Source organism: Uloborus diversus, chromosome 4, assembly GCF_026930045.1.
Source record: "Uloborus diversus isolate 005 chromosome 4, Udiv.v.3.1, whole genome shotgun sequence".
Classification (NCBI taxonomy): Eukaryota; Metazoa; Arthropoda; class Arachnida; order Araneae; family Uloboridae; genus Uloborus; species Uloborus diversus.
In genome coordinates this window covers 176,636,744-176,657,779 of record NC_072734.1, presented here as the reverse complement: position 1 = coordinate 176,657,779, position 21,036 = coordinate 176,636,744, and the positions used below count along the sequence as shown (strand labels likewise).

At 31.4% G+C, this 21,036-nt stretch overlaps 1 protein-coding gene across 1 annotated transcript in view; it reads right to left on the bottom strand.

Moving 5' to 3' along the window:
- The window catches only part of LOC129221011 (band 4.1-like protein 4), a 129,764-nt gene that overhangs the window by 86,915 nt on the left and 21,813 nt on the right, over positions 1 to 21,036 (bottom strand). The window contains exons 2-3 of the mRNA XM_054855447.1: positions 11,712 to 11,816; positions 4,548 to 4,590 (exon numbers count right to left, since the gene is read on the bottom strand). Of these exons, the coding sequence (XP_054711422.1) occupies positions 4,548 to 4,590; positions 11,712 to 11,816 (148 nt within the window). The remainder of the gene's footprint in view (positions 1 to 4,547; positions 4,591 to 11,711; positions 11,817 to 21,036) is intronic.

The following is a 21,036-nucleotide window of genomic DNA, read 5'->3' as shown; positions in this document are numbered from 1 at the left end:
CTAAAACCAAACCAGAAGCCAAACAACACCTAACTCAGCACCCCAGAGGTACTGATTGACGGGGAGAACTGTATGACCACGACAGATTTAACGTGCCCCAGTCATCTTCAGTGAGCATGGAGGATCTTCGACCGTTTGGCATCGAACCCAGACCTCTCCAGTTACAAACCCGACGTCTTACCGACAAGGATCAGGCCACCTTGGTCGAAAAAGTGTTGCATTATTTACGGGCAGCCCCTTATAGCATTTTTCGAAACAGAATGTTATCATTTTGATACAAAACAAATTCGCACTCAAAAAGAATTTTCAATGCTTGTAATTATTTTTTACTTTAGGACTTTAAATAAACATGCTGGGTACATGTCATCAGAGTCCACCAGGGGCGGATACAGACTAACATTTAACATTTTAGGGGGGGGATAATGCTAAAGAATGACCCCCCCCCAAACGAACTTACAGTAAGGGCATGAAAAATTTCTTAAAAGGCTTGGGTGCAATAAAAATCACGAAATCAGGAATAGAGCTCCTAATAAGAATAAACATTGCAAATTAATTTCATAAGCAATGAAAGAAGAAATTTCCTAAATTTAATTCCAAAAATAATTAATGAATTGAAAGAAAAAAAAAAAAAAACTGAAATTGTTTACATTTTATTCATAAATTTTTTGAACATAATTTGGACGGATACTATTGTCGACGGTTTGGGGGGGGGGGGTCATGACCTCTATGACCCTCCCCTTGTATCCGCCACTGGAGTCCACAGCAAATGCAACTTGCGCTTTGTTACTGCTTGAGTAAACCGTCATTTATCGCCCCCAAAATGCGTCTTAATTTTCAACCGCACACTTCGATTATCCTACTTTCAGCACCCGCACTGCAAGTGTCAAATGTCAAGAAGTCAACTTCGCTCGAGTGACACACGAGTCATTAAATAAAATTCGCCAAGCTCAACTTTTGATAAAAGAATTAACGCTCGCACTTAAGATAAAAGCTTGTTAAGTCCAGATTACCGTCGTGCCATGAAATCGCAAACCCTAAAATGGAAGAAGAGTCACGACGAAGGAAGGACGTAAGGACCCTGCAACCCGGCTTAGGAAATTGAGGACGAGCAGAATTTGCATAATCGTCTTTCCGATGTGTTAAAAGCTCCTTAGGTCGCAAGGTGAAAATTATTACCATTGGGCAAGATGTAGACGGTGGAAGTACTTGGTGGGATTTCAATTAGGAAATAGTTAAAGATTACTTTGGCATGCAGGACACGCTTTTGTCCGTAGAGCAGAATATGGGCTACTTTGAGATATGATTAAAAAATTGGGAATGAGTTAAGAGGAGAGAGAAAAAAAAACAACCTTAATCCCAACTTAAGGTGGGCGAACACCCTGAGTATTTTTTTTTCTTTTTTATTCATTGCACCTGTCTAAAATTTAACCAGATTATTTAAGGGGTCTAAGGACCTTTAACCTTCAAAAATTTTCGATTTTCTGGAAAAAATATATGTTATGCATATATTAATTTTGAACAATTTGATACCTTATTTATTACCATACGCCAAAAACTTTTCAAGTTATCGTAAAAACGCGTAAACTTTCCCCAAAGAGATGTATGTTAACAGCAGCTGTTTAAGCCTCTTTTTCTCAGGTGCCGGTTTCTTCGGTTTTCTCATTTTTCGCGCATGATATATCTCAGAAAGTTCTCATATATTTCCGTAAAACTTTTCATGCATGTTTGTCTAGTTTATTTTTAAGATCTGAACCTAAATTTTAACTAAAAATGAAAGTTAATATTAAAAAAAAAAAAAACATTTTTTTCCACAATTTTGGAAATTTTCGTTACTAACGTATAAAATTTCAAAAAAATAAATAAACAATTTAAAAAAAAAAATAACTAAATTTAGGTTAAGGTCATTAATATAAACCAGATAAACATACATTAAAAGTTTTACGGAAATATATAACAGACTTTCTGAGATATCATGCGCGCAAAACGGGAAAATCGAAGAAACCGGCAACTGAGAAAAAGACGCTTAAAGAGCTGCTATAAACATAAATCTCTACGGGGAGAGGTTACGCATTTTTACGATAACTTGAAAAGTTTTTTGCGTATAGTAATAAATAAGGTCTCAAATTGTTCAAAATTAAAATATGCATAACATAAATTTTTTTCAGAAAGTGAAAAATTTTGAACGTTAAGGGTCCTTAGACCCCTTAACATGGTATGAATAATACTTTTTGACTAATTTAATTTTTATTTATTTACTTTTTTTTTTGGCAAAAACAAATTTTTTTTATCTACGAAAGAATATTATTTCCCCAACACTTCTACAAACACTTCATACTACAGGGTTCCCCGTATTTTCCACTGTTTGTGATTTAACCAGCTGAATGAGACCTTGAATACAGCTCTGATTTTTTGATCCAGACCCGAAGCCGAGCAATCCCCGGAGGAGAGGGGGAAATGACGAACTCCGACTCTTTGAATTTTAAAACATTTTATTATTATTATTATTATTTCCATCTTTTTTATGAAATTAGGTTCTACATCTATTTTTTCGTTAAAGATAGTTATAGTTTGCAACTGAATGAACTTTTGCCTAATCTAGCTAATCGTTTTGGCAGAGCAGGATTGTACCTTCATACAATTTCTCAATCAGAATTAACAATTATACTAAGCTTTCATTTGTCACCTAACATCAATATGAATCAAATCATTAAGTTCGTCTACCAGAAAAATGTTCTGAAAATACTGTTTCGAAACGTAAAATGTTCTGCGTGAGACCGATAGCAAAGAGTCTGGTTGTATTAAAAAATAAAACTGGTACTACCTCAAAGTCATTCCCAAAAACAACACCAGTTGACATAGTTTTTAGTTATCATTTCTGAGCCAAATTTGAATTTATTTTAATTCGAAATTAAAATAAACGATAGGAGGCGCTATAACCAATGGCTGCTGAACGAGATAAAATAAAGACCCACCCGCTTACACAGGATCTGACCTCTCCAATCAGGCATCTGCATTGTCTGTACGAAATTCAAATGTGTTACCTCTTTGGCTAATTTCTTAACTCTACACAAGGTGGCGAGTTCAAGCTCTAGACTAGAACTACGAATAAGTCTTATCTTCTCAACTGAGGTAATTAATATCTGACAGACCAATAGAACGAATAGGTTATTAAAATACAATTGTATTCAATCAATGTTGTAAGATAGTGTTTTTTAAAGAGTGGAATCTAAAAAAATCTAAAGTTTATTGTAAACTATAATTTCATTACAAAATGAAGAATAAGTATGTACAAAAAGTAAATTTAGTATAACCCCCTTACAATATAAATAATAATAAAAAAAAAAAAAAATTCAAAAGATTGAAATTCAGCAATAAACACCGAGTCAAAAGCGAGTAAAATCAAACTGTCCTATAAATTAAATATTCAAGACAAAAATAAATTCAAAATTTAAGATAAAATTAATGCCAACACAGAAAAGAAATGATTAAACAATGTCCAAATTAAAAAAGCTTTAACTATTTCTAATATACCACCCTCTTAAAATAGTAAGATTGAGAAGAAGATTTAAAATACATTTAAGAAAAAAACTCTTACACAGAAGAACGTACATAAGGTATGCACAACAGAATGACTAAATAAAAGAACAACATTAAAAGGAAGGTAAAAGAAAGAACGTTTTGAAATTGAGTCAAAGAAATAATTTTAAGTCGCTATAACAAATAACAGCCTTCTTAAATCAATAGACAGACTTAAAATGTTAACACAGAAATTCAAAAGAAGAGTAAAACATCAGAAGGAAAAATCCCCCATCTTTCAAGAACTTCCTCACGAGAGAGAGAGGAAGAATCAGAAGTCGAAGTTACGTAAGCAGACGAAAAATTATTTATTCTGCTGCGTCTTCAAACCGATCGTCGAGGGAAAATTCTGAAAGGGTTACTGGCTTTACTTTGAGAAAAATTACGAAAACTAATTTGAGATTTTCTGTCGCCAATAATGGGAACAATTATTGTGCTTCTGGAGTTAAGCTGAAAAATGATTGTTCTTATCAGGAAATTGGAGAAGAAAATGACATTTCGTGGTAATGATCAGAAGGAAAAATTATTGCGAAAGACGCAAATTGCTAAAACTACAGTAACGTTGGGATAAGCAAATATGTCTGCAATAATGGCTTAAATGTAAGTATAGTTTTCTTTTTAATGTCCTTTGTCGACTAATTGGTTTCCAGAACATATATAATGACTATTTTAATTAAGTAAAATTATTCTAAGGATCGACGTTAGTTGTTTTCATGATGTGGTACTGGTGATGTTATATGTATAAGGCATCAAACTAAAAAATTACCGAAAATATTCTTGTGAATTTTTTACAGCTACTCTATTTCTCGTGAATTCCAATAACAAATATTAGCTAGTGCTTGAAAATAGTACGTTGAATCACCTTCTCTTTTCGGTATTCTTTTTCAAGTAGTTCAACTTTTTGTAAGTTAATATGCATTTACTGAAATAGAGAATGAATAATTAATAAAATAGAGGTTATAGTAGCTTACCTTTCATCTGTTTGACAATATTCTTGTTTGGATCCAGCCAATGCTGAAAAGAAACAAATTTATCTTAATTTCTAACATCCAAAATGAAACGAACATTTTTATGCAACAAAATTTTGAAGACGAGTATGCGCTGTTATATTAAAGTCAAGAATCAAAACTTTACCTCAAAGCCGGACTAACGTAAGTCACATGATCATTACTTTGCAAGAGAGCTTAAAAATGCTTGTCTGATGCATTCAAAGGTTATACTCACGCTTTTATAACGCAGGCAAAATTATTATTATAAATAATTAATTCCACAAGAAAAAAAAAAAAAAAGGACGAGATGAAATATAGGAGAAACAAATGATGTGTACTATTTTAATATTTTAACCTTTAGAATGTTCATCTTTTGAACTAAAAAATATTTTAAACATTTAAATGCTATATTTTTAGAATTCAAATTTCTTTTTGCTCCATTTTCAACGAAACTAAATTTTTATTAAAGAAGCAAAACGTAAAAATATTCTTGATTAACTTTTTGAGGCTTATTTCCGATTTTCAGTTCGTGAAATCCACTTGAAGAGGTGTTAAAATTATTTCTGGTAACAGCAAAGCAAATGCTTTCCTAACAGAATGGGAAATTCACTTTTCTTTCAAAGGAAGAGGTCACCTTTCTGAAAAACTTCCCGGAGGCAAATGGCCAATTAACGTTCAATAAATATGCATTTATAATTATAACATATCTGTTTCAACCCTCTCCCCCGTCATTTCGCAACTCTTTTATCGACACTCAATCAAGAAGACTTCGCCTCGCCATATGAATCGACAACGACCTTCGCAAATAGGTCGTTTCCAAAATTTTAAAAGCATTTTTTTCCAAAAGAGCATGCTTAAAAACATAGGATCTGACCCTTTTTTGATAAATTTGTTTACGTTTAATATTAAAAAAAAAAAATACTTAAATCAGAGCGCTTTCATCGTTTACGGCTTCTGCCGATGACATCACAAATGATGAAATGCCATTCAGTGTTGCATTCACAGTGCAAAATATTTAATTCGCATCTTTACTCACGTGTATTTGCAACGATAGGGTTGATAGCAAGCGCAGAGCGCAATATTTAATTCGCTGCTTGATTATCATAACGTGGAAACGTAGTAGAAAGATGCGGCAAAGTGCATCATTTGTGACGTCATCAAGACCACGCCTTGTTTGCAAAATCGGACAGTTTAAAATATTAATTTAAAAAAAAGCTGTTGGGAAAAAGAAAGTACTTTCTGGGTCCATATTATTTATTCATTTATTTTATTTTATTTTTTTGCTCATTCTATCCATTTCAATGACTAAAAGTAGTACTTTTGAGTGTAGGAAACCACCCCATTGCCCTAAGTTTAAAAAATGAAATTAAATTAAAAATCGAATTTCTAAACCAATCACAGAACAAAATATTTAATTTGCATCTTTACTCACGTTTATTGGCAACGATATGGTTGATAGCAAGCGTAGAGCGCAATTTTAATTCGCTGCTTGATTATCATAACATGGAGCCGTGGTACATCAATGATGCGCCAAATTGCATCATTTGTGACGTCATCAAGATCACGCCTTGTTTGAAAAATAGGACATTTTAAAAAATTATTTAAAAAATAGCTGTTGGGAAAATAAAAGTATTTTCTGGGTCCATGTTTTTTTTTTCCTTATTCTATAAATTTCAGTGACTAAAAGTATTACTTTTGACTGAAGGAAACAACCCCATTCTGATAACAGCAAAAGCAAAATTCCTTCCTAACAGAATGGGAAATTCACTTTTCTTTCAAAGGAAGAGGTCACCTTTCTCAAAAAATTTCCTGGAGGCAAATGGCCAATTAACTTTCAATAAACATGCATTGAAAGAGAGGGAGAGAATTATAAAATATCTGTTTCAACCCTCTCCCCCGTCATTTCCTAACTCTTTTGTCGACACTCAATCAAGAAGACTTCGCCTCGCCATATGAATCGATAACGACCTTCGCAAATAGGAGAATGGGTTTGTTTCTTTCAGTCAAAAGTTGTACTTTTTGTCACTAAAATGGATAGAATAAGCAAAAAAAAAAAAAAAAAAAAACATGGACCCAGAAAATTCTTTCATTTTCCCAACAGTTATTTTTTTAATTATTTTTTTAAAATGTCCAATTTTCCAAACAAGGCGTGGTCTTGATGACGTCACAAATGATGCAATTTGGCGCATCTTTCTACTACGTTCCACGTTATGATAATCAAGCAGCGAATTAAAATTGCGCTCTACGCTTGCTATCAACCCTATCGTTGCCAATACACGTGAGTAAAGATGCTAATTAAACATTTTGTTCTGTGAGTGGCAACATTGACTGTCATTTCATCATATGTGATGTCACACGACAGAAGTGTAAACAATAAAAGCGCACCGATTTAAGTAATTTTTTTTAAATATTAAACTTAAACAAATGATTTAAAAAATGGTCAGATCCTATGTTTTTAAGCATGCTCTTTCAGAAAAAAAAACTTTTAAAATTTTGGAAACGACCCCATTATAAAATATCTGTTTCAACCCTCTCCCCCGTCATTTCGCAACTCTTTTATCGACACTCAATCAAGAAGACATTGCCTCGCCATATGAATCGATAACGACCTTCGCAAATAGGAGAATTCCAAGCACAATTAGTACAAAGATGAAGTCTTTTCAGAACAAGCATGACCTACATTAGATTTCGATTCATAGGGTATGAAAAAAAAATGTAGGCGTTGGACATATGACAGGAAAAATGGGGAGGGGGTTGAGTTGTTTGACGAATGGAACAATCGGCAAGCTACAATTTTTTCGCCAGCTGTGTCCATGGCTGTGGAGTGGGCGGCGGGAAAAGACATCATTTGATGTCTGGCTAGCAGCATGTCGTCTTCCAGAATCAGTTTCTGATAGCAATTACTCGATTTATGACTGAAGATGGAGGAAGAAAAAAAGATTTAAGAAATAAATAAGAATGAAATGGATTGGCGATGGGAAGGAGCGTTTAAAAGGACATCAGAGCTCTCTTTGGAAAGCGTAGGTGCCCTTCAAATTGAGGGAGAAACTTTTCTAGCTGAATGGAAGATAATAAAACGATATCCTAACACTTAGCAGTGAATCCAAAGCTGTAAAGATGTTTTTGGGGGGTGTATGTTTTATTATTGACTTTATTCTGAAACTATTTCAAAACATTTTAAAAGGGGTTCTGACGATGTTAAAGTTGTTGCAAAACTTTCAATTTTTCTTGCGAAAAGATTTTTAAAAATGTAACGTATGCACACATTTTTTTTTCGACGCAATAAAATAGCAATTTCTGAAACACAGGGATGGCCACATTTCATGTAGAGGAATGTAGGGCAAAGTGAAATAGTTAGCTTACCTTTTCAAAATGATCAAAACGGAAATTTGTTCACAGTACATACAGGAAGAACAAAGTATTTTATAATAAAACTTGCACTGAAACTTTTTATTTTTGGCTGTAAGTTTGTACTTTAAAAGAAGTGGAAAGAAATATTTTTCCCTCGATATATTTTCTATTTCATCAATTAAAATACTTTTGATCAAATGAATAAGTAAATAAAAGAACGAATGAATAAATAAATAAGAAATAGAAATAAAGAATGAATTAGAAAATAAGTGAATGAAGGATGAATAAGTAAATTATTAAATAAAGGAATGAAAATGAATTAAATAAGGAATACGTAAGTGATTCCACAAATGATTGAATTAGCAAACAAAATAAACTATTTTTCTTTGCCCCTTACACTTTGCTCCGCGAGCAAATAACTAATTGCACAAATCATTTAAAATGAACATAAGCTTAGTATCAAATAAAAAAAATACTGCACCAAATATTAGTAGGAACCATTTAATATTTCAACTATTAATAATAAGAGTATCAATTTTTAAAAAAGAATTGTATCATCATATAAGCTTTGATCTTCAGAGGTAACTTTTTCGGTGCTTAAAAAAGAGCAAATATTTCACATTTCACTTTGCCCCACATTCTCCCACAATGACATCACTGAAATGCAACAATTCGTGAAGTTTCAACATGTGTTTTAAACAAACTTTAATTGCACTGCACATGAATCGCACTACTGCAACTTCAAAATCTGTGTAGACGAAATCTTTCAAACGTAGTTACCACATGTACCTAAATTTCGTTTACCTAAGAGTTTTTCCACCCCTTGATACTGGGTTTTACTCTGCCTTGGTGCGCGCGCGCATACGTCTGTGAGTATGTTGTTGGAATTTTAATTTTATTCTGTCGTAATGTAGTACAGTGAAACCTGTGTAAGTTGACCACTTGCGGTGCAGTGCTTTGGTGGTCAACTTAGACAGGTGGTCAACTTATAAAGTGGGTAATGATTTTTTTTTTGTCATTTCTTGCACCATGTATTCATTTTTTGACTAATTGACACTTATTCTTTCTTTTCAACTCACTTTCATTGTTTAGCATTACTTTGAAACAATAATTTAAAATGTTATTCAATTATTTTTAGAGATTATTTTCCCAGAATGACATATAATGTGTCATGCAAATTCAAAATTTCAGTAAATTGATCAAAAAAAAAAAGTCTTATTGTTTATGAAAAGTTACTCATTTGGTATTAATAGTTCCTAAAAATTCATAGCTAATCAAAAATTACAAATTTTTCGCTTTATTTTTTTCTCATATACATTTATAACCCCATGATGATCTACTCAAACTCAAAAGGAGGTTTAGTTATGCTGCTGTTTCATTTAGTTGGTAAAATGCTGATCTGACATCAAAAATATTCTAGGAAAGCTATAAAAAAAATAATAATAAAAAAATAATAATTTGCTAAATAAAATTTTAAAAAGTAAACCAAGTGGTCAACTTACAAAGGGTTTTTTACAATACTCCAAACCAAATTTGGTGTTCATTAGTGGTCAAGATAGAGAGGTGGTCAAGTTACAGAGGTTTTCCTTCATTATATAAGATAGGACTAATTCCGTTCCAGACAAAAGCGGTCAACATAGACAGGTGGTCAACTTACAAAGGTGGTCAACTTTACAGGTTTTACTGTAACTGTTTTATTTGTTTAACCGTATGTAAATTTCCGTAGCTTAAGAAGGTATTTAAGCAGTCGACTGTATCCACGAGTGTGTGATTCTATGTGTTGATTTTGTCTGTTTAACATGTTCTGTAAATACTTTTATTTTACGTTAATTCTTGAGCATAAGAATAAATATATTTTAACTTAATATGATAGTTATCTCTCAGTCTCTAACTACACCAGGCAATGGCACTGCGTGCATAAACTCTGCTAATTATCGGAGTATAATATAAAATTAGATAAGTACTGGATTTTTTGAACTTTAGGATATTACAGGCTAAAGTTATTTTCCAAAAAAATGCATAACAGAGAGAATTTTTGGGGCAGCCTAAGATTTTTTGTGTAAAATCTTCAAATGCACTTTTACTTCATTGGAAGCAAAATATTGGATTTTCCAACGAGAATACGACGAAATAGCTGCAAGGATAAAAATAATTATTTTTATACACTGATTGATAGTTTTAACGCTACATAATATCTAATAACAACGAGCTGATGTGTGCATCACATGACTTCCTTTTACACCAACTTAATGTTATTTCCCCATTATTGGAAAATTTAATGTGATTCAATAGCTAACTCTCTAAATATCACCAACAGTGGCCAAATTAAAACCAGATTTAAAAAAAAAAAATCGCCAAATCTGTCGCCAAGTTGGCGACAAAACATGGCGACCAAAAGACTGACGATATATCGCCAAGTGTCCGTCAAATTATAACATCACTTGAGTTTGCATCGAAATAAACAATGATTTCCCCAAAAAGGCGTGAAACACCCTCTTTGGAACAAACGAATGCCACCAAAAAGGGAGGTGCACAACTAGACCCCACTAGGAGTCTACGTACCAAATTTCAACTTTCTAGGACATACTATTCTTGAGTTATGCGATATACATACGCACATCCGCACATACGTACATACGGACGTCACGAGAAAAGTCGTTGTAATTAACTCGGGGAATGTCAAGATAGATATTTCGGTTGTCTATATGTTTTTAGGTACTTATACGCGTGTAGTCGAGTTGAAAAAAAACTTAACATTAATTCGGGGATGAGCAAAATAGAAATTATAAGGCCGAATTTTGAATGAAAATTTTTTCGTGAATACAATACTTGCTTTTTTGCAAAAGGAAATAATAACGAACAAGGCTTTGGTTGTACTTAAGGAACAGTCAAGAGATACTGAGAAGAAAATAAAGATTAAGTAATTGGTTCAAATTATCTAATTTCAACTAGAAACCAAATTAAGACTTAAATTAGAGCCACTGATATTTCTACTCTATTCTTCAACTACTCAGTTTATAAAATTAAGTGTTTATCTTCTTTGAAACTTTTTATCCTTGAATATAATAAATTCGAACTCTGTTCAAATAAATCCTTGAGAATTTGCTGTTATACATTACCTACGAGCTAATAATAAATACTGGAATTAATATAAAATAAATATAACAGAAAATATTAAGTGTAAATTCTTTTGTACTTTTTCCAGATAGATCTGACAGCAGCTAACAGAAATGCGCGATGTATCCTTGAAAACAATCACAAAGATATGTCAAAAGTATAGTATAAAGTACAAAAAGATACAAAGAAAATTGCTACTTTTCCAGTTCTTAAACTTTCATTTAATTCGTTCTTTACCCTGTCAAATTGCCGAGATATTGTTTCCAGATCAAAAGTGAGAAAAATAATAAGGTTAAAATTATCATCCAGGGAGGAGGCGCAATGTTTGAAGCTAATAAACCTCATTTTATGAGCAATAGCGGCAGGGAATTTGAAACAAGTCCTCGAATATCGGGGTGGTTTTTCAAGTTTGCAAGCTCATAGCTTAAGCTTGTCAAGTTGAACCTGATGCGTCATCCACTAAAAGCGAAAAAAAGAAAAAAAAAAGAGTTAAACCTTCTTTATTGCTAGGAAAAACTTCATGTTGTTCGTAAAATCCTGTTTCAACAAGACAGAGACAGCCATTGTTTTGCCACTGGAAGGAAAAGAATTCAAATCATTTCTTATGGTAAGTTGAACTGAAAGCCGCTGTTAAGCAAGGAGGTAAATTGTAGAAAAATGTTGTTGATAATATCTTACCCTTTGTCCTGTTGCATCGATGAAACGAAGTCCAAAATAGGCGGTTTCCATCAAGTTTAGATGCTTAAATACGACATCTAAGAGTTGTTGACCTTTGGATATTTCCTGTTGATAAAAAAGCATTTCTATAAAGTCTGAAAGCAAATATCAGTTCCAAAAAATAATTCAAAACCTATTTAAAACAGAAAAAAATGTTATAGAATAGACCAAATAGAGAATGAACACATCAACAAAATAACATTCCTATAAAGTATGTTAATAAAAAAAAAAACATTCCTATAAAGTTTGGAAGCAAACATCAGTTTCAAAAAATAATTCAAAACCTATTTAAAACAGAAAAAAATGTTATAGAATAGACTAAATAGAGAATGAACACATCAACGCAATGTCAATTTAAACAATTTTATAACATTGTTAAAAAATTATAGCATTTAGCGTATGACAGAAATATTTTCATTGATTTATATACACATAAAGGGTGTCTTTTAATTAAACTACAACTTTAAACTGAAATAACACAAGAATCGCTGGAGACAGCACTGTAAAACTTTTTGTTATTGAAATGAATATCGAAAAGGAAAATAAATCAGAATGCTTTCAAAATGAGAACCTTCAGAGGCGATTCAGCAGCGCAACCTAGTCACGAAGTCATCAGTAACTCCTCCAAGTGTTCCTCTTTTAACACTTGCAAATGAGTCGGTTATGGACTTTTTGAGGCTATTGAAATCCGTCGGCTTTTTCTTGTACACAAGTCTTTCATGTGGCCCCAAAGATAGAAGTCGCACGGATTCATATCGGGTGACTACGGTGGCTAATGCAATGCACCAGGATGGTTGTTCGGGTCACTTCCGCAGCAATAGTGTTGCATTTTCACCAGAAAAATTCCAAATTTTAGCAATGAATATACGGTCTTCGGTTAAATTTCGCAGTTTGGGAGCCATTTTCGTAATGGCGTGAAACCAATGTGAAACAGTTTCCTTTTATAACCGCTGTCACTGCATTAATCAGCAGCGCCATGTAGTGAGTCTCTGCGAAGTTAATTCATTTTTAATTTGTAGGTTAGACACCCTGTAGCACTTACTTTTTAAAAACTAGGAGAACTTTTACGGATTCGCATCAGGTTTTTTTTGTGGAAGGTGAAATAAAAAAAGTGAATTCAACGAGTGAATGGACACCTGTTGACACCTTGTTTTAAAAAATAAAAAACAATTATAAAATCAAATAAGCTGTTTATTTACTGGGGGATGTACATTTACTGGTACCTGGTGCCCCCCCCCCCCCTCTACGGTTCATTCACTATCCTATATCCATTCATAAAATATAAGATTCTGTTTAAACACTCGTTCATCAAGGCTGTGACAAAAAAAAATAATAAATAAACTTGGATCTATGTGAAAATGTGATAAAGGAAGAGGAATCTTTGAAATAAGCTGGATATGGAAATAGAAAAATTTAGAATGAAATAAAATTGAGAGTTAGTATAAAACGGGTTACTGAGTTACTGGGCGTTTGGAAGTCTGCAACAAAAATAATGCAACTGACTTGTTAAAGCGTAATATTACTTAATGGATTAGGATCATAGATTAATGAAAAATAAAATTTCATCACTTATAAATGCTATCTTGTTCAAGAATTAGAATTCGTTTCTAGTGCAAACAAAACTTCATAAAGCGGTAACATTTAATGTACACTTTCAATCAAACTTAAAAACTTTAAAAATGAAAAATAACTAGGGAGCTTTATGATTTTGGTAAACGTTTAGTGTTTTCATTTATATTGATAAACAATATTTAAAATTGGGAAAATAAAAATGAAAATTGATAAAACAAATTAAATATTTACCAGTAATTAAAAAAATGAACTAAATATACCAAAGCGAATTACCGTCATAGTTTTAAAACTTACATAGTCTTTGCCGAAACAAAACAAAAAACAGAATTTTACGGTAAAAGAAAACTTCCAAATTTTATGAACGAGCCACTTTTAACATACATGTCAGCGTAGCCGAAAAATACCATTAGAGATAAAATATAGTGAAACTTTTTTTTTCCACACGAGCCTTTAACAATAAAATAAGAATTCAAAGTTAATTATACGGAGAAAATAACAATGCCTAAAAGAATAAACAAATTTTCTTGGACAGAATAAAAGTAAAATTCTTTGAAAAAATAATTTAAAGCATTTGTAATTTGACTAAAAGTTGTAGTTAATATTCTGACGACAAAACAGTTAAAATTTCATATCACAAGTAACTAAAATTTAAAATTGAAAAAAAACTCCGACTGAGTCGCAAATGTAGAATTAAAGATGGACAATTGAAAACCGTTTTAGAAGCCTGATACTATTAAAAATCAATTACACACAAGTATTTTATTTGTTAACTAAGAAACTGGCAACATATAAAATTTAAATTGTTGCGTTTTCTTTCCTTGTCAGCCAACAATGATTTCGGTTACAAATCGCGTGAATAAAGGCTTAGCCGTATTTAAAATCTACTTTTAAAAAATGTTATAATTCGCATTCTATATAACATGGAAGCTCTAAACACATGGAATGAGACGCAGAGAAAATGACTCTTATTTTTGGTACGAATTTTTTAAATTTTTAATTATGTTTACGATGCCAAAATCGCGAAAAACCTTTCAGAGATTAATTAACATCTTTGTTAATCAATGTCATCCGAAAACTCAAGCCAGCCAAGAACACTCTCAATCTCTCAACCCTTCTTTCGAACAAAAAAAATTTCAAAATCGGTCCATCGTTCAGGCGCTAGAGGGCCACAGACAGATACACAGACATACAAATACAGACTCGTCAAACGTATAACCCCCTTTCTCCGCGTGTCGGGGGTTAAAAGTAGATTATCTCTTTTGACAGTACGAAAGATGGCTCGTACAAAAACCATTTCATTTAGACAATGGTCCGATGGAATTTACATTTTAAGTAGGGAAGGAACTTTATCAGAGTCTTGAAAAACACAATAATAAAGCACGGACAGAGTATCACTTTGTATTACAAAAGAATCTAAAAGGAAGCTATCGTAATAAGAGATCATAATTCAAACAGTATTTCAAAATGACTCTCACGATCTTCGCATTTCTAAAACACCTCCATCTGATTGAAATACTCCAAAAAGGAAGTTCCTAAGCATCCCCTCCCCACCTTTCGACAGACGGAGAATTAAACCATAAAGTAGTGCCTTAAGTCAAAGGTCAACGTTGAAAAGATGTGAAATTTCTTATTTCGTGCTGCTTGGAAAGTACTTCTCTTCTTTTAACATACCTACATGCCTTACATATCTCTGATTCGAAAAAAGAAATATCTTTTCACGGGCAATCTCGTTAAGTTTTCACAGCGTAGCATGTGTTATTCATCAAATGTTTACAATATCTGGTGTGGTTGAAATTTGGAGATTTGTACATAGCAAGGAGAAAGTAACATCCAAATTACAAATAATTTAAAACGAAGTTATCGCATTAAGAGAAATCATCCTTCAAACAGTATTACAAAACGATATTCACAATCTTCGCATCTTCTAAAACAGCTCCGCCTGATTGAAATACTCAAAAATAAATAAAATAACATAAAATAAATAATAACAAAAATAAAATAAAATAAACAAATAAAATAAGATGATAAAATAAGATAAATAAGATAAATAAATGAAATAAGTTAAAATAAATGAATAAAATAAGATGAAATGAATAAAATACGATAAAACAAATAAATAAAATAAGATAAAATACATAAATGGAATAACATAAAATAAATACATAAAATAAGAAAAAACAAATAAATAAAATAATATAAAATAAATAAATAAAATAATGTAAAATAAATAAATAAAATAAGGTAAAACAATAAAATAAAATAAATAAATAACACAAGATTTAAAAATAAAGAAATAAAATGGGATAAAATAAATAAATGAAATAAGTTAAAATAAATAAAATAAGATAAAATAAATAAAATAAGATAAAACAATTAAATATAAATAGAATAAGATAAAAAAATAAATAAAATTTGATAAAATAAATAAATGAAATAAGTTCAAATAAATAAAATAAGATAAAATAAATAAAATAAGATAAAACAATTAAATATAAATAGAATAGATAAAAAAATAAATAAAATTTGATAAAATAAATAAATGAAATAAGTTAAAATAAATAAAATAAAATAAAATAAATGAGATAAAACAATTAAATAAAATAAGATAAAATAAATAAAATAAAATAAAATAAATGAGATAAAACAATTAAATAAAATAAGATAAAATAAATAAATAAAATAAGATAAACAAATAAATATAATAGGATAAACAAATAAATAAAATAGGATAAAATAAATAAATAAAAATATATTTAAAAAAGATGTTCCAAAGCATCCTAGACGAGTAGTTAAAACCACAAAGTAAAGCTTTAACTCAAAGGTCAACATTCAAGAAGTGAAATTTCATTTTTCATGCTCTTTGGAAAGCAGTACACTTTCCTTAATATACCTACCTATATGCTAAATATTTCAATCTCTAATCCCCCCTCCCCTCCCCCCCCCCCCCAAAAAAAAAAAAGAAATCCTTTCACAGACACACAACCTCGATTTATATCGCAAGCGTTCACAGCGCAACATCTGTTATTCTTCAAATGTCTACAACACCTTGTGTGCATGAAATTCGGATATCTGTATACTCCACAGCGATGCTTATCAAAAAATACGAAGCCATTTCAAATTTGACAGACGAAGAATTTAAACCATTACGTAATACCGCAACTCAAAGACCAACGTTCAAAAGAAGTAAAATTCCTTATTTCGTGCACTTTGAAAAGTAGTACACTTTCTTTAACATACCTTATATTTCAATCTCCGATTCGAAAAAAAAAAAAAAAAAATCACGGCCAATCTCGTTTTATCAAGCGTTCACGTTCACAGCGCAGCCTCTGTTATTCTTCAAATGCCTACAATACCTGGTGTGCTCGAAATTCGGATATCTGTATATTCCAGAGCGTCGATTATCAAAAAAATATGGACCCATTTAAATTCATGCGACGTACCGACTAAAAGCGTTCCACATCACGCTCGATTTATTCTTCCCTCTTTTTACTCTCCCGGGAATTCCGAATATTTTTGACCCAGGGAATTGCTGGATACGAAAGACTGAATGAAATCTATTGGTATCACGGTAGGATCCTACACTGCACGAAGACATGTGTTCGATACGCATGAGCGTGTCGCGTCGTGTCACGTGCACATCCCTCTTAGAATGGCTGCTGCATAACTTTATATTTTATTCGATAAAATAAAAATTCCAATGTCGCTCTCTGTGGAAACAAACGACTTTATTTTTACGGAACATAAAATATTTTATCGTCTGATTTCAATATAGCAACTAGAGCAATATTTCTCAAGCTTCTGTGTGAACTATTGCCCACTGATAAGCTAAATTTAGGCATCCCTCGTTTTTTGGAATTTAGACCACGTAGCAAGAAATGTTTCTAAAATGCCATTCGTTTGAATCAATATTTTGTGTCTGAATCTGAAAATCTCATCTTCGTCTGAAAGCGGTCGGACAGTTTTTCTACGCTTTCTATTTTATGCTATGGGGCCATTCCACGGAAAACGGTTAATTTTATCCCGCACGTGACGCTTTATATATTTCATGAAAAATAATAATTTAAAAAGATGATGAACAAAAGTTTGTTGCTTAAGAAATCACAAACGCATGTGTGACTTCTTAAGCCAAAACTTTCTTCAAAAATTATCTCTTTTTTATGAAATGTGGGAACCGTCACGTGTGGGACAAAATGACCACTTTCAATGGAATGGGCATATACATATTTTTTTTTTTCAATGGTTTAAATAATTATTTCGAAACTAATGAGATATGTTTCCTTTACGTTGGAACCATAGCTTTGAAAATCTACAATTTGTTTCGTCATTGCTGTATTAGTAGAGCAAAAATATTAGCTTAACCATAAGCAAGTTTCCAGAGGTTGACTTTGGATGTCCCGCACGTGACGCATGCAAATAAATTTTATTTTAAATAACGAAATTGTTTAATAATAATGTAACTGAGTCAAGAGCACCTTTGTATCAAATGTAAAGATAAAAAAAATTGCTTACCCCTGTTTCATTAAAATATTAATAGATACGACGAAATGTTACTGAAATTTAAGCGTATTTTTGTCCCGCACGTGACGGTGGAATGGCCCTTTAAGCATTGCCAATTTTTACTGTTTTCTTTGCTTTCTTCAGTTTTGATTGTGCGTGAATAACTTTTTAAATCTTTATTTCACTTTTCTTTGTTATGAAATAACTTTCCAATAAGTTGAATAAAAGTGCGTGTTAAAAATATTAATAGTATAACTTTGATTTAACGATACTCGATTTAACGATACCCGATTTAACGATTTCCTCAATTTAATGATGCGTTACAATGGTCCGGATTTGACTGTATTGAATGTCCATGCTCCTAGATTTAACGACATCCTTGATTTAACGAAAACTTCTTTCTATCCCTTGACAATCGTTAAATCGGGTTTATACTTTATTTCTATTTTTTCTATACAATTGCAACGTTAAAATCGTTAAGAATCGGAAGCGATTAAAGTTATAAAGTTATAAAATGTCATTATTTTAAAAAAGAGGGAAGAATGAAAAAGGTTTTTCGAAAACTTTTATATATATATATATATATATATATATATATATATATATATATATATATATATATATATATATGCTTAAAAACCAACTTTTTCTCGATATCGACACGTATAAATTTAAAAGAAGCAATGCTTTAAACTGTAGTACAACAAAAATGCGTCTAATATAAAATTTTTAAACTGAATAATTCTTTTAAAAATGTTAGATAATGGAATAGTTTTTGTACTACATTTAAAAAGTAATTAAATTAATTATTTTAAACAGACTACTATAAATTACTACAAATTGATTTTAAACAAAGTATATCAATAAACTACAATAAATTAATTTTAAACTGAATATACGACGATCGCGTTCGTTATTATATTGAAAACATATTTTTTTCTTTTAACTTGCTTCCAAAAAAAAAAAAAAAAAAAAAAAGAAAAGAAAAGAAAAGAAAAAAAAAAGAAAAAGAAAAAGAACTTCACAAAATTAAGGAAAAAAAACTAATAATGATTCGTTACAATATAAAGTCGTTTGTGGCGAATTTTTTAGTGCATAAAACGCTTCGATAAAATATCGAAAATGTAAAAATAGATTCAGACCGTCCAATCAATATTAAATGGTGTTTGCTTTTTACTCATAACGTTTTCTCTATTGGCTGGAACGAAAAATTAAAAAGTATATATTCAGAATTGTTTAAATTTTCGTAAACAGTTTTGTATAAAAAAGAGAACGGAAAGAAAAAAAAAAAAAAACCACTTTATTAATTGTTTTAATAAACAGTTTGATTGTCTCCAGTGGAGGGACAGGTTGAAAATGTTATAGCTGTTAAAGAAATGTAGTTAAAAATATAATTTTTGAAAAATGCATTTGGTTTACTTTAAAGTTATGTCCAATCTAGTTTGTCTGAATCATATCCGTCCTAGTTCATCAGATCTGAAATTAAATTTAAATTTCGTCACAGAACCTTAAAAGTTGTGAGCAGCTGAGCGAAAATTGTTCAAATAAAAAAAATAATATTCTAAACAAATTCTCCAAATAAAAAGTACTCTTTTTTGGAATTGGACTGTTTCCAAAGTTGCTACAAAAGAATAAACAAATAAATTAACAACAACTCATTTTACCACCACATAAGCCTATTTAAATTTGTTTTCTATTTTCCAATATTGAACTAATTGCTTTAGATTTCCGCGATGTCGAAAGTCTTTTTAGCGACACTTTTACAAGACATTAAGCCTTCTTCTAGTTTTTTTTTTAAATTACTTTTAATTTGTTGTTTATTTCTTAACAGAAAATTAAGATAAAGAATCAAAGTTGAGAAGGTAGATTTCATTTCTAGGAATACTAACATGACTCATCTTCGACGCCTTTGAAAACTAAATTAAGTTGCCAACCACACGCAATCTTTATCTTAATGTAGGTGTTGGGAAAGGTTTAATGAGAAAAATAAAGTCAGATGTTAAAGAACTTCAAGTGAAATTAATGAAAAAATCTTGAACAGTTCGAACATAATTTCCGCTAATGACATCTAAAATACTCTAATACTAAACTACGTAGTTCTTTTTTTGTTCAAAATATCCATGATTGAGACAAGCAAAAGTTTCTACCTGAAGAAGCTACTGTAAAAGCGTTGGCTTGAGTGTACTGTAGTAACTGAACATCGGCGATACGATGGACTTATCGTTATTGGAAAATGAGGATTTCCTAGTTAGCGAGCAACGACGATCAGTACTGTATGGCAACCACAGTGTTAGTCACCATGATTGGTCAAACTTTCATGAAAACTTCTTATTTGGCAATATCACACATTATTTTGCCGTTTTAAGTTACTTTTAAATGAAACAAGGTTAAAAGCTCAATCAGCTGTAAAATATTAAGCCAAATAAATAAATTAAAGTTAAAATTTTGAAATAATGCACCAAAAAATAAATAAATCAATAAACAAATAAATAAAAGGAGCCATTAAATAACATTAAAATTTAAATAAAGATGTAAAATAACCCACCAGCAAAAATAAACAACAATAAAAACTCCATTGAGTTCAAAATAGTCCGTCAAATAACGTCATTAAAAACAATAAAAACCCTGTAAGAATGCAAAATGAAAAGCAAACATGGCGACGACGAAAACGATATTTTTCTGTTTTCGCCAAGGCAGAAAATAAACAATTCGCCAAACATCACCCATATTCTAGACTCTTACAGGTGAGTCAATTCCTGCTTTTGGCAAAAAGTCCTTTTTGTGGCTATGTACTATAATAATTCTGAATGAGAGCATCATCAACCGAAAAAGCATTTTATCGGTGTAAGCAAGATAACGCCGGCGATTTATTTTCTCTTGATTTAAGCATTTATAAACGCAGGCATTATCAAAGTCATAATCTCTCCGTGCGCAAAAAGAAAAGGCCTCTCGTGCCGGGCTCACAATACTTAGATGACGCATGCAAGTCCTATTGTGAGGTGCGTTTGGTAACTATTCTGACCAGCTATGGCCATTACCAAACAATGAGACATAATAGGGGGGTGGGGAGGCAATGATATCGTGATGGAATGTTATTTCCAACAGCTGACCACAGCGTTTTCTTTGCCCTTTCCTGTCACGATATTCTAAGAGTATATATCAGTGAGATATACATACATAGAAAGCGAATCATTTATGGTTATGAATTTTTAAAAAA